Consider the following 12,171-nt stretch of genomic DNA (forward strand, 5'->3'; position numbering starts at 1 on the left):
AGAAATCCGAACAACTCGAATTTTCCGTGCGGAATCTGTAGTGGGTCTTGCGTCGCTGTCGATGCAATATCGGTAACCCTGGGTCCGTGGCCATAGGATTTTCGATTCCTCTGACGGTGCGTGATCGAAGTGTCTAGATTAAGGGCCAAGTGGATCCCCAAGATAGAATGGGCTGGTGGTGCATCGTGCAACTTAGTAGCAGTACACATGATGCCAACTGGTCCCCCAGCTAAGATGTGAGCTCTTCCATCCCCCTTACAACTGGAACCACATTTGACAATCTCACGTAACCAATTCTGTTGACTGAGGGCAGGGGTGTGCATGGTTGCCGGGTTGGGCGGGTTAAAAGTGTATTTTTCAATGAATTCGTATTTGACGAGTTAGAAATTTTTTTTTGCAACTAACAAGTTAGTAAATTTTGAACCCATTGCCAACCCACAGACCTTTAAAACCAGCAGATTAGTTGAAATCGGTGGGTTAGAGTTGATAAACGGTTCCGACTCAACACTGTTGACTTTGGGGGTGTGCACGGGTGTCGGGTTGGCGGGTTAATGGTGTACTTTTTTAGTCAATCCGTATTTGGCGGGTTGACAATTTTATAACCCCTCGTCAATTCACCAATCTTCAAAACTAGCGGGTTGGTTGAACTTTTTGACAGTTTCAACTCAGCGGATTAGACGGGTTGAGCGGATTGAAAAATACAAATAATGACCACTTGGAACAAATAATGATCCTCTAAAAAAGGGTATTTGATAGGAGTATATCATTACCCCCTTTATAGTAGGAGTATTTTATGACCATTGCCGACGGTGTGATCTACGGTACTACTTGGCCAACCAAAATGCCATGGATCTAAGACAAGTATATTGCAACAAAAAACATATTAAAAAGCTGTTTATTATTAGGTCAACATCAATATTTCAACCATTGAAACATATTGATTGAGACGATTTTTTATTTTAATTCATAACTTCGGGCTAGTTTTTTTTTTTTTTAATCAACTTTAGGCTAGTTTATACGCATCTTGTCTTGTTCTAAAATTGTGACGTCAATGATTAGACAAACCTCTACGTTGAGAGTTTCTTTTACTGGTATTAAAAAATAAATAAAAATTTGCGAAGGGTACTATCAAACTTTTGCTCAATTGATCCATCAAAATTTATGAGATGGAGTTTTTAGTGAGATACTAAATTTCAAAGGATTGAGCTAATGGTTAAAACTGACTTAGGAATTCGTTTCCTCTTAAGATTTTTAATTTTTGATAACTCAAGTGTCCGGTTCAGCTTTCGCGTATCTTGACTAATTTGAGAGATCAATTCCACCGCCCACTTGCGGGGGTCCCAATTAAAGTCAGAACAAAGGTCTGTATAAACTAATCCCAAAAGAAGTTGATAACACTTAAGAAGTTTCGATCTTGAGACCTTACAACAGAGCAAACCTTTAAGTCCCAACTCTTGACGGCCAGACCAACCCCTGGGTAGTTTCCTCTTAAGGTTCTAGGTTTGACTCGTTTTGCCACCTACTCTTGTAGTCACCTTATCTCCATGCATAAGCTTGGGAAATGATTGTGGGAGGGAGTGTGTGAATTAGTTCGAATTGCGCACAAACTAGTCCGAAAGCGGCTTGCACTATCCAAAAAAAAAAACACTAATCAAAGAGTTAAGATTCAATATTGTAAGCCCGTTTTAGTAATAATTTCAAACATCAAGGGCACCTCCATAAGCATAATTTTAGTTTATGCCTTCTGTCTTGATCACTTTGATTGCAACTCCTTGTTCCCTGGAGTTGCAAATTTCTCTCTCTTCTTTCCCTTTCCTCAATAATTGAGAGGTTGCCGGAAGAATTCCCCTACACCCGAAACTACATCTCCCTAACACCAACCACAAACACCGGCCGCTCGATCTTATATAATAACCCAATCAGAAAATCCCCCTCAACTCCCCACTTCATCTGACGGCTAAGATTTCAAACCATCAATATCAAAAACTTCAGCTCCAGCCTGCTTCTCGAGCACCATATAATCTTTCCTCTGTTGGTTTTTTTTTTTTTTTTGGGTGCCTTTTTGGTCATACGGTATAGTACTGTTATAGTAGTTACTACTAGTTAGTACTATTTGTTAGTGATTACTAGAAGGGATGACGAGTCGAACCCGTATCTGCTCATTATCAAAGGAGTGCCGCGCGATTGTTTTAGCTTGGCCCAAGGGCCTACCGTTCACGATTTAGACATCGTAGAAGGCATTGTTTACGTCAAAAAGTTATATCGATCTCATAATGTGTTTTCGAAACACATATTGCTACATTGAATAGGAACTCATTTTTCTTTCACATAAATGTATGTCGATATGAGATAAAAATCAATGAGTAATGAGTGCAATCTCGATAAAATGAACGATTTCGAAGAAAGAGCTCACAAAAGCCAAACATGTCCATGGAGGACCCTATCTCAAAAAATGACAACGGACAAGGGTGTTGGGCTACCATCACCCAATAATATTTCTAGAGAGATAGATGTTGAGAGAGAGAGAGACAGATTATTGTTTTTTTTCATCACCAGAGAGAGAGAGAGAGTGTGTGTTCCAGAGATAGATGTAGAAAGAGACAGAGGGAGGGTGGGAGAGAGACAGATTATTGGTTTTTTTTCACCACCACAGAGAGAGAGAGAGAGAGAGAGAGAGAGAGAGAGGAGGGAGAACATGGAGTATAAAAAATTGTATCTATAGGAGTAGTTTATACATTTATGTGTGTTGTGTGTTCATATAAGCAATGGCGACAGATATGCGCACACGATGTATACGCATACGATAATGCGATTGACGCCGACGCCCAACCAAATCGAATTCATTCCGGGGGAGACTTTTCTTCGCCCCTCCATTATTCCACCCCTCTCTCTCTTCTCTGTTTCTCCCCCACTTTCTCTCTCTACAATTCTCATTTCAGGTGAGTTTCAATCGACGTTCCCAAGGAATGTATCAAATTGGAATTCATTTCGTGTTCTGTTTCTCTTACTTATTATATGAATGCATTGGGTTTTTGGTAATCAAGTACTGCTATTTCGCTTCGTTCTGCGTTTAAATATTCTGTACAATTGTGTGCTTTTTGACAAGTTCATCTATTATATGGTGAGAACAATTTTGGTATCACATATTTTTGTATCGGGTCTTGCGCGTATTATGCATATAATGCTAAACAAGTTAAATTTCGATGCACATTTCACGGTATCGATACACTTTTACAGATACAAATATACTTTTCTTGAATATCGATATACTTTTACGCGTAATCCACTGTCCTAAGGGATGTGCTTAGCATTTTCCCTTTCGTATATGGTAATTTCAAGGCTTTCTGTATTGGGGACAGCATTGATGAGTATCATAATCCAAGAGTCAAATTCTGATTTTTGTTCCCAATGTTAATAAGATTCAAAATCAGCTAAGACTCTAAAAAGAAAACCGTTTTCATTTAATCTCTGTATATTGTTTCCTGTTTTAAGCTTAATATCACAATTGCTAATTATTTAAATGAAACTGCGATGTGTTGGTTTGTGCTATAGTCTTAAAAGCCAAGTCTTTCTGTGTGTTGAAATAGAGATTGAATAATTGATACTTGCACTCGGACCTGGATGGTGCTATGGAGTAACGCTTCCAAATCTTAGGTCGGGATTCAGGCTTATTCTCAGTCCTGCTGCTGAATTTTTGTAGCAGACACATGTACAACTTATAAAATTGCTAAAGACTGAATGTGTATTTCGGTTCAAAATCAGCGACTCTTTTTTGCAATTCCAGGGTGTATCTTCAATTAAAAGAAACTCCATGTTAGGCTTAAATATAATAATTTCTTATAATTCAAATTACAATTGTACTTGTGTTTGTTTGGAACTTCTTTGTTGTGTGTTAAAGATGAGTGCCTTTGTTCATGGGAATTGAGATTCAGTTAACGGAATCATCGCTATTTATGCAGTAGGCACGTGAAGATCTTATAATCGGGAGACAGAATGTCGACACAGAAAAATTTGAGGAAAGCACTTGGAGCTATTAAGGATAGCACCACTGTCAATTTGGCAAAAGTAAATAGTGAGTACAAGGTATGAATTTTTTGGGATTCCCATGATGGTTTTTGGAATCATGTATGGGTTTGATCTTCTACTGAATGGCTTTTGGGATTCTAGGAGCTGGATGTTGCAATTGTTAGGGCCACAAATCATGTTGAGCGCCCAGCGAAAGAAAAACACATAAGAGGTGAGTGTTCTCTCAAGATGGAGATGGCTTGTTCTTTTGATAGGCACACACCCCTTAATTGTTCACCGTAGTTCCATTTTGTGCAATTTTTTTAATCTACCCCTAAAAGACTGGCGAGTCACAACAGAACAAAAGGCTCGGTTTGGTTTGGTTTACCCCTAAAAGACTAAATGAATCCTGATGGATGCATTTCACTTTTCCCTTTTCAGCTATTTTTGCTGCTATTTCAGCTACAAGGCCTCGAGCTGATGTTGCCTATTGCATTCATGCTTTGGCTAGACGATTGTCAAAGACACACAACTGGGCGGTATGTGTGCAATCAAATCATATGCCACTAGGGAACCAATTATCTTGAGGTCCACTCTTTTATTTGCGAAAGACCAAAACTAGGATTTAAAAGAACTTCAAGGGTTAACCAGAGAAATATTGACTTATTGTAAGATATTTTTGTGGATCATGAAATCCTTATTATTCTTTCTTTTCCTGCCCATTTTATCAGCCTTTGAAATTTTTATTACATGTTTTACTAATTAAGAAACAAATCTTGTATGTTTTCTCCTTGCACTGAATCTTTTTATTTTTAACCTGCCATAAGTATCCATCCTTTTAGAGCTATTGTTTTTCATTGGCAATTGAGGGTCTTCTTAGTCCTCACTCCTCATTAAGTGGCTAACTGATATTTACTCTGAAGGCCCTATGTGAATTCAAACTTCATTCTTTATTTAGTAAGATTGTGCTTTCTTCATTCTAGAAGAAAAAACCTTATATTGTATGGTTGTATGTTCACCGTAGCCCATAAGGTCTACTCCAAGCTTCCATTTCATTTTTTCACTTCAATTGTTGTCTGCTTGGTTGCTCAAGATTTCTATTTGACATGCTGTAATGGCAGATGTTTGAATAAAGATAGTCCTAATTTGTGATGGCTGTTATTTGCTTTAAAATATCTAATAATTCCATTATCTGCAAGATGGTTACAATTGTCATGCATGAGCTTTCTGTAATTGACGACTTCTCTATGTTTAGGTTGCATTGAAAACCTTAATTGTTATTCATCGTGCTCTGAGAGAAGTGGACCCCACTTTTCAAGAAGAGCTAACCCATTATGGAAGAAGAAGAACCCATATGCTCAATTTGGCCCATTTCAAAGATGATTCCAGTCCAAATGGTATGTTCCTTCTTCTCTTCATATAATTTGTTTCCCTTCTTCCAGTTATGCAGTTATTAGTATCCACATTCGAACTTATAGAAAGCTATTCATTTGTTGATTACAATTGTTTGTGCGGTTCAGCATGGGATTACTCTGCTTGGGTCCGCACTTATGCCTTATTTTTAGAGGAGAGGCTGGAATGTTTTCGTATATTGAAGTATGATGTCGAGAGCGACCACTCTGTAAGGATGCTTCTCTATTCCTTTGGCTGTTTTATTGCATTTAAATTAACTCTGGCAAAACATGCTGTGAATCTGTATTTACTATTTTCACTGAGCTATGTCACCTTTGCATTTTAAAAAATGCCGACATGTTCTAAGGGGTTGTGTTTGTGTTGCAGCCAGAAAGTATGGCTTGAATGCTTGCAGCATTATGTTTTGAAATTGTCAAAATTCTGTGGGTTGATACTTTCTTTTGATTCTAGCATTTTTTGATCAATAAAAGTGGTAACAGTACTTTTTGCAGTCTACTTGAGTTGATAGTTCACTTGGTCTACTGTCATAAGATGTTCATCAAGCACTCCGACAACTTCACATACACAAAACCTATAGCAATGGAAATCTGTCTTTAAGTATTATCTTTATTGCTTAAATGCTTCTTCTTGGCCGATTCAGTGCTGCTCTTGTTATTTCCCTTGGAATATGTGCATGTGGGATGTAAATTGACCATGCTGTTTAGTGTCTAAGTTGGGAGATGAAACATTGATTAGTAGATGATTATAAGTGGAAATTGTGGTACAGAGAAGTAAAGATTTGGACACTCCACGTTTGCTTGAGCATTTACCAGCTTTGCAGCAGCTTTTATTTCGTGTTCTTGGCTGCCAGGTAACTTTTTCGATTCAGCCAGCGATTTGAGTTGTATTATACATCTATTTCTGGCTTTCAATATGAAAATGATCGGCCAACTAATGAAACTTTTCATGCAGCCACAAGGAGCCGCGGTTCATAACTTTGTAATTCAACTGGCACTTTCCATGGTGAGAGGAGTTCAATAAACATTTTTCTTGTCAATCTCTTTTCCTTGTCCATGACTCTACAGAAGTAAAATTTGTAATTAGGAGTATCATCTTCTTCTGGACCTGAAAGTATTATTTTCAACAGGTTGCTTCTGAAAGCATCAAAATCTGTAATGCTATTAGCGATGCTACTGTTAATTTGGTTGACAAGGTAAGTTGTGGTGTTGGCTTTGTAGAATTTTATTTTTATTTTTGTCACATGTTAGCTTTCTAGATCACTAGGTTGTTTTTAGTTTATTATTGATATACATGACATGTACTCTGACAGTTCTTCGAGATGCAACGCCTTGACGCTCTCAAGGCTTTGGATATGTATAGGAGGGGAGAAAAACTGGTAAAACTTTTTTGAATGACATTGTACAACTCTAAATACTTCGTTTGAAAATGAACTGTATATAGATTAGCACATAACATGTGTGTTTAAACTCTTTCCATGTCTTCAGGCTGAGAGGCTATCCGAGTTTTATGAAGTATGCAAAAGCCTTGACATTGGGCGAGGAAAGAAATTTGTTTCGATTGAGCAGGTTTGTGATTTCCCTCACGATGCTTTCAGGAAATTCAAGTCTCGTGGTTTTTACCATTTGATTCTGTCTACACTTTGTAATTGGTGGTTGATTGATTGATAAAGAAGGCACCGTCATCATTTGTACAAACAATGGAGGAGTATGTGAGAGAAGCACCACGAGGTTCAACATTTCGAAAGGATCAGGTATGGGAATCCTCTTCGGTGAACTTATTATGTTGGTGGGAATTGGGAAAGTATCGGCATTTTCAACTTTTGCCTTTGGATGCAATCAAAAAATCTCGGCTGTATCCAAGTGTTCACGTGGTCCCAGATGCTCAAGTATCTGAGGCATTGTAACCTCCTGTCCATTAAGCATATACTGCTTACATCGTTGAAAACTCAGCAATCATGTGACTGTTTTCTCCCCTTTGTTTTCTCTTCCATTTCGCACAAAAACAAGTCATTCATATGACATTTGTGTAGATTGGACACTACGTATATATGGGTTTGAGCAGTTGGGACATATCAAATGACACCATTCGTAATTTCCTTTCTGTGCCATCACAATGTAGGTGTTTGCACTAATTAGGCAACTCATCAAATATATCACTTTAGCTTTATCAGTCACAGGGGAAGCAATGTTGGTTCAAATATGTGAAGTATATAGCCGGTTTGTGCAATGGCTATAACTTCTGAAACTTTAAGTTGAAGTTTTCTTTATGTGAAAATTAAAACAAAAAAATTGGTTATGGCCCTCTTTTCGTCTTAATCACTTATTTTCAAAAAGCAGGGGACTGATGACAAAAACGCTTCTCCGAAGATAATCTTGGCCCTAGAGTACAAGAAATCTCCGGAGGTGCAGGAGGAGGCACATTCGCCATCCCCACCTGAACCAGAGCCAGAACCAGAACCAGAACCAGAACCAGCTAAGGTGGAAGCTCCAGTTGCTGAGCCACGTGATCTGCTGGTAAATTTCGTCTCTTTCTCTCGTACTAAAAATAAAAAATTCTTGGGATCTATCCACCTTGTGTGATTAAAAATCTGTCTGTTTTTGCTAGGGTTTGAATGATCCTACTCCAGCTGCTTCAGATTTATATGAAAAGAATGCTCTCGCATTGGCTATTGTGCCTGTTTGTAAGTTTTCTGTACAAATCACATAATGAAAAGCATTCTAACATTACTCATGATTTTGAGATTCCATTTTGCTAGTTCTGGTTTGAGTGGAAACCAATATATTTTCGACATTTTGGTTCGTTTCTATTAGAACGGAAAATCATTCTCTATGATGTAAAGGCCTCTGATTTTTTGGAATATGGTGGTTGAAATTGCAGCTGATCAATCAGCTCCTGCTGGCCCAAATCTGGCAAATGGAACTACAGGCTGGGAATTGGCCCTTGTTACTGCTCCAAGCTCAAATGAGAGTGCCACAGCTGATAGCAAACTGGTATCTTTTCTAATCTTTATCTGCCAAATTCCTGAATTGTTTTAAATAAATAAAATCAGATTTAGGATTGAAAAAAAAATCTCGGATCAAAGGTGGTTCTGTTATGGTTGACACTGTAACATTCTTTTCTGGCATACCCTTGGTATGCGAAAAGGATCCCCGGCCGACCAGAATACCCAAAAAAAGAAAAAAGAAAAAACATCCCCTCCCTCCCACAAGAAGGAAACCCTCAGGAATACAAATGAGACGATGCATTGTGGGAGGAGATTTTATATTTGGTGACGTAACTGACGTTCCTGTTACCTTTTATTTTGTTTCCAGAAAATTTGACTATTGACTACCCTATATCTGATTCTCTGAACATGTTGGGTAATTGTAGACGTTCCAAAAATAACAGGTTTCAAAAATTCCTACTCAGAAGAAGGTGAAGAAAACAAAGAACTTGTTATCCCTCTTGACTATCCTTCCAACTACCCCACTTCCGGTTGCACCGCATTTTTTCCTTCTTATTTTTTGACAAAAAACAAAGAACTTGTTTACTATAACCACAAAACAACGCGCATAAAACTACGAAGGTAACCAAAACTAGAGCTTAGTTAGCTACAGCTAATTTTCAGTACAAAAAGAAAGAGTGATAACTAATTCTATTTGCATTCGCGTGTGCATGGAAAAAGGGGGGAGGACTGGATAAGTTAACCCTGGACAGCCTATACGATGACGCACTAAGGAGAAGCAACCAGAATGTGAGCTATAACCCCTGGGAGCCTGCCCCAATAACCAGTCCCACGATGCCACAAATGGTACATGACCCATTCTTCGCCTCCAACACCATGGCGGCCCCTCCTTCCGTGCAAATGGTAGCCAGGGCCAACCAGCACCAAGCTTTCATGTTCCAGCAGCAGCAGCAGCAGCAGATGATGATGACGACGATGATGGGCCCACAGCAGCAACATCATGTAAATCCCTTCAGCAACGCATACGGTTCCAGTATTCACCCCTACGGCGTCCAAGCCCACAACACATACGCTGGCCTCATTTAGGCTGTGGTTTATACTCTATTCTGGACCTTAGGAAGGAATGCCGGGAAAAACTGGGATTCGTTCGAATTCTTTTTTCTCATTCTTTTCCCTCGACAAATCTCTCCACAAATCCAAGATCCAAACACAATCCAAGACAAAAAAAACCAATTCTTTATGCTTTTTTCGGATATTAACCGCGGGAAGATTTGAAGTATAGTGAAGTACTGAAGTCATGTGTACCATATGTTGTGCTAAGTGCAGGAGCCAAGAGGAGATACAGTGCATTGTTTATGTTGTTCATAGACCATACTGGTAATAATGTTCATATAGACCTGCTTATTTGTACTTGATGGCTGAAGCAGGATTCTCATTCTTGTAATTTGTTTATACACCTTCTATTCTTTTGTCTATCAAGATGTAAACCTTCATTTGACGTGACTCATATAATGTATATTTTGTGATTATCGAAACGGATTTATTTGTGGATACAATGTTTGATTACAGATTCTTGGTTCTTTTTCTCTGTTAATCGTTATGAGAAATCATTACATTATGTATGAATTACAAAGTACAAATTACGGGACGTTACATCAATTGTGTGAGAGTCCACGATATAACTAAGTCCAACAACTAAACTAAACTAGTGTAAACTCAATTCAACTACAAGCCCTCGTTAGGGGCAGAAATAAACGCAACGGCAGAACACCCCCATGTAGGTGGAAAAACTCAAAATCTTGACCTCCAAGTGAGATGCAAAAAGTCCCGGCTAATTGAGTTAGACATTATATCAATTGTGAGAGAGTCCACAAGAAATAAGCCCAGAACACTCGGAACTCCTAACCTCCTAAGAGATACAAGAGTCCCGGTTGGTTGAAGTTTCCTTTCATCCTCTTAAAGTTATAGCAGTTGTATAAAAGTTCATATGTATAAAAAGGGAAATGATTTTGCCACTCTATTTTTTGTTAACGCCACTTTCCTGTAAGTGTATTTTTGCATAAAAATTACATGTAGGGGAGTGGCGTTAACAAAAAAGGGAGTGGCAAAATCAGCAACCTTTAAAAATCCATAAAAGTAGCACATAATTTCATAACATTGATGTCACATTTATATTATTAACACTTAAAAAATTAAATATCTATTAACGCTATGGCATAACATCGAAACATCTAGGAGTATAAAATACACAAATATTTATGTTGATGCCATGAATTTTTTTATGCAACTGTTATGAATTTTTGTGCACAAGCTATGAAATTTTTTTTATTTTTTTATTTGTAAGAAATGCATACTATCCACCCGAATATAAGGTTAAGGTGCGTATTGTAGCCTCTCTTTTTTTGCATTGCATTTAATCCGAAAGCACAAGGTGGAAACAAACAATAAATTAACCATAGTTGACAAAAGAATAAAACGGTTACGAAATCTATTCAAACCTAATTAACGATATTATCAATACATGAACATAATTAACTCATATCTTCTGTTTTGTAACGATCTTTTATCAATTGATTTCGCAAACACTTTTTTAATTCTGTTTTTTTCGTCGTTTGCATGCTTTTGTTTATTTTTCAACGAAATGATTTTCCAGATTGTCAAAAGTTTTCCCTTAATAATATTACACTGAGTACGTTTCTTTCGACATCTTTAAAAACTAAGGGGGCTGCTATTCGCAGCCCGTATTTTCTCCCTTAGCCCGTTAAAAATTTTCAGTTATACTCGACAGTTAGTTACCGAAATTGAGATACATTTTCAGCATATAATTACCGAAATATAATATTTTTTTCAACAGCTATTTACAGAAAATGTATGTTCGGCAGTCGTTTACCGAAGGTTGAACATATTTTCGACATGTAGTTACCGAAATATAATCTTGTTTTTAACAGCTATTTACCGAAATGTTATGTATGATTTTCAACAATTATTTACCGAAATGTAATGGGCTAAGGAAGAAAATATGGGGCTGCGAATGGTCGCCCCCAAAACTAATTACTCCTTCCGTCCCATTTTTTCTTGTTATGTTAATTTAGGAAACTCAAAGTTTTAGACGGACATACATTTAGTACACGTCTTCTTAGTATCGTTTGATAGATACTATTATGCTTTATTCTCTTTACTACAGTAAAAGCTACTGTTAATCATTTATGAGTATTAATGTGTTAAAATTCATAAATACTTTTTCTTTCAAATTTTTTGAACATAAAACATTTTGAAACATCTCAAAACAAAATACTTCACTTTACAAACTAGACGGATGGACGAAAATATAAAGAGAACGATAAAAATACAATAGGAGTATATTCCAAAATTAACTAGGGTTCGATTATTGAGTCATGCTACAAGAAAGCAATTTCTTGTAAATTCTCTAGTTACAGCGAGGATGATTTGCCTTTGACCGGACCGAAAAGAGAATTAGTTGAGGTGCATGTAAGCTGGCTGAGACCTTTAACCGAAGGGAAAAAAGAAAAAGAAAGAGTGAGAGACCTGTGGATGCTGCTCAATAGCTTCCTGCTAAGTGGGTGCAAAGCAACCGTGGAGTAGTCGATTCGGCCCTTTCTCTCGACACAGATATTCAGATCAAATCTGAACGCATACAAATATGAATCGCTCATTGTTTGATTAAGATTCAAACCGTTAGATTGTCAAAATGAGCAACAAAATAGGTCGTTTTGCACTGCTGTACAAGAAGATGGTTGGCGGTATCTCACATTCCGTGAGATAGAGGGGGAGGAGGAGTATAAACTTCG

General features: G+C 37.6%; 1 protein-coding gene across 4 annotated transcripts; it reads left to right on the forward strand.

Annotated features, from left to right (window-relative positions):
• The first annotated feature begins 2,544 nt into the window (after nucleotides 1–2,544).
• Nucleotides 2,545–9,906, forward strand: LOC131300115 (putative clathrin assembly protein At5g35200). 4 transcript variants are annotated; one of them, XM_058325817.1, is made up of 16 exons: nucleotides 2,545–2,939; nucleotides 3,963–4,083; nucleotides 4,168–4,237; nucleotides 4,447–4,544; nucleotides 5,261–5,402; nucleotides 5,526–5,626; nucleotides 6,185–6,268; nucleotides 6,370–6,420; nucleotides 6,545–6,610; nucleotides 6,728–6,793; nucleotides 6,903–6,983; nucleotides 7,088–7,168; nucleotides 7,755–7,931; nucleotides 8,023–8,098; nucleotides 8,296–8,408; nucleotides 9,083–9,906. In XM_058325817.1, exons 2-16 carry the CDS (start codon nucleotides 3,994–3,996, stop codon nucleotides 9,446–9,448), a joined length of 1,662 nt encoding a protein of 553 aa, XP_058181800.1. In that variant the 5' UTR covers nucleotides 2,545–2,939; nucleotides 3,963–3,993; the 3' UTR covers nucleotides 9,449–9,906. The 4 variants fall into 4 exon arrangements, with proteins under 4 accessions (XP_058181800.1, XP_058181792.1, XP_058181817.1 ...); XM_058325809.1 differs by having other exon boundaries at nucleotides 2,584–2,939; nucleotides 3,960–4,083; XM_058325834.1 differs by having other exon boundaries at nucleotides 2,585–2,939; nucleotides 3,960–4,083; nucleotides 7,091–7,168.
• The last annotated feature ends 2,265 nt before the right edge of the window (nucleotides 9,907–12,171 follow it).

Source organism: Rhododendron vialii, chromosome 1a (assembly GCF_030253575.1).
Source record: "Rhododendron vialii isolate Sample 1 chromosome 1a, ASM3025357v1".
Lineage (NCBI taxonomy): Eukaryota > Viridiplantae > Streptophyta > Magnoliopsida > Ericales > Ericaceae > Rhododendron > Rhododendron vialii.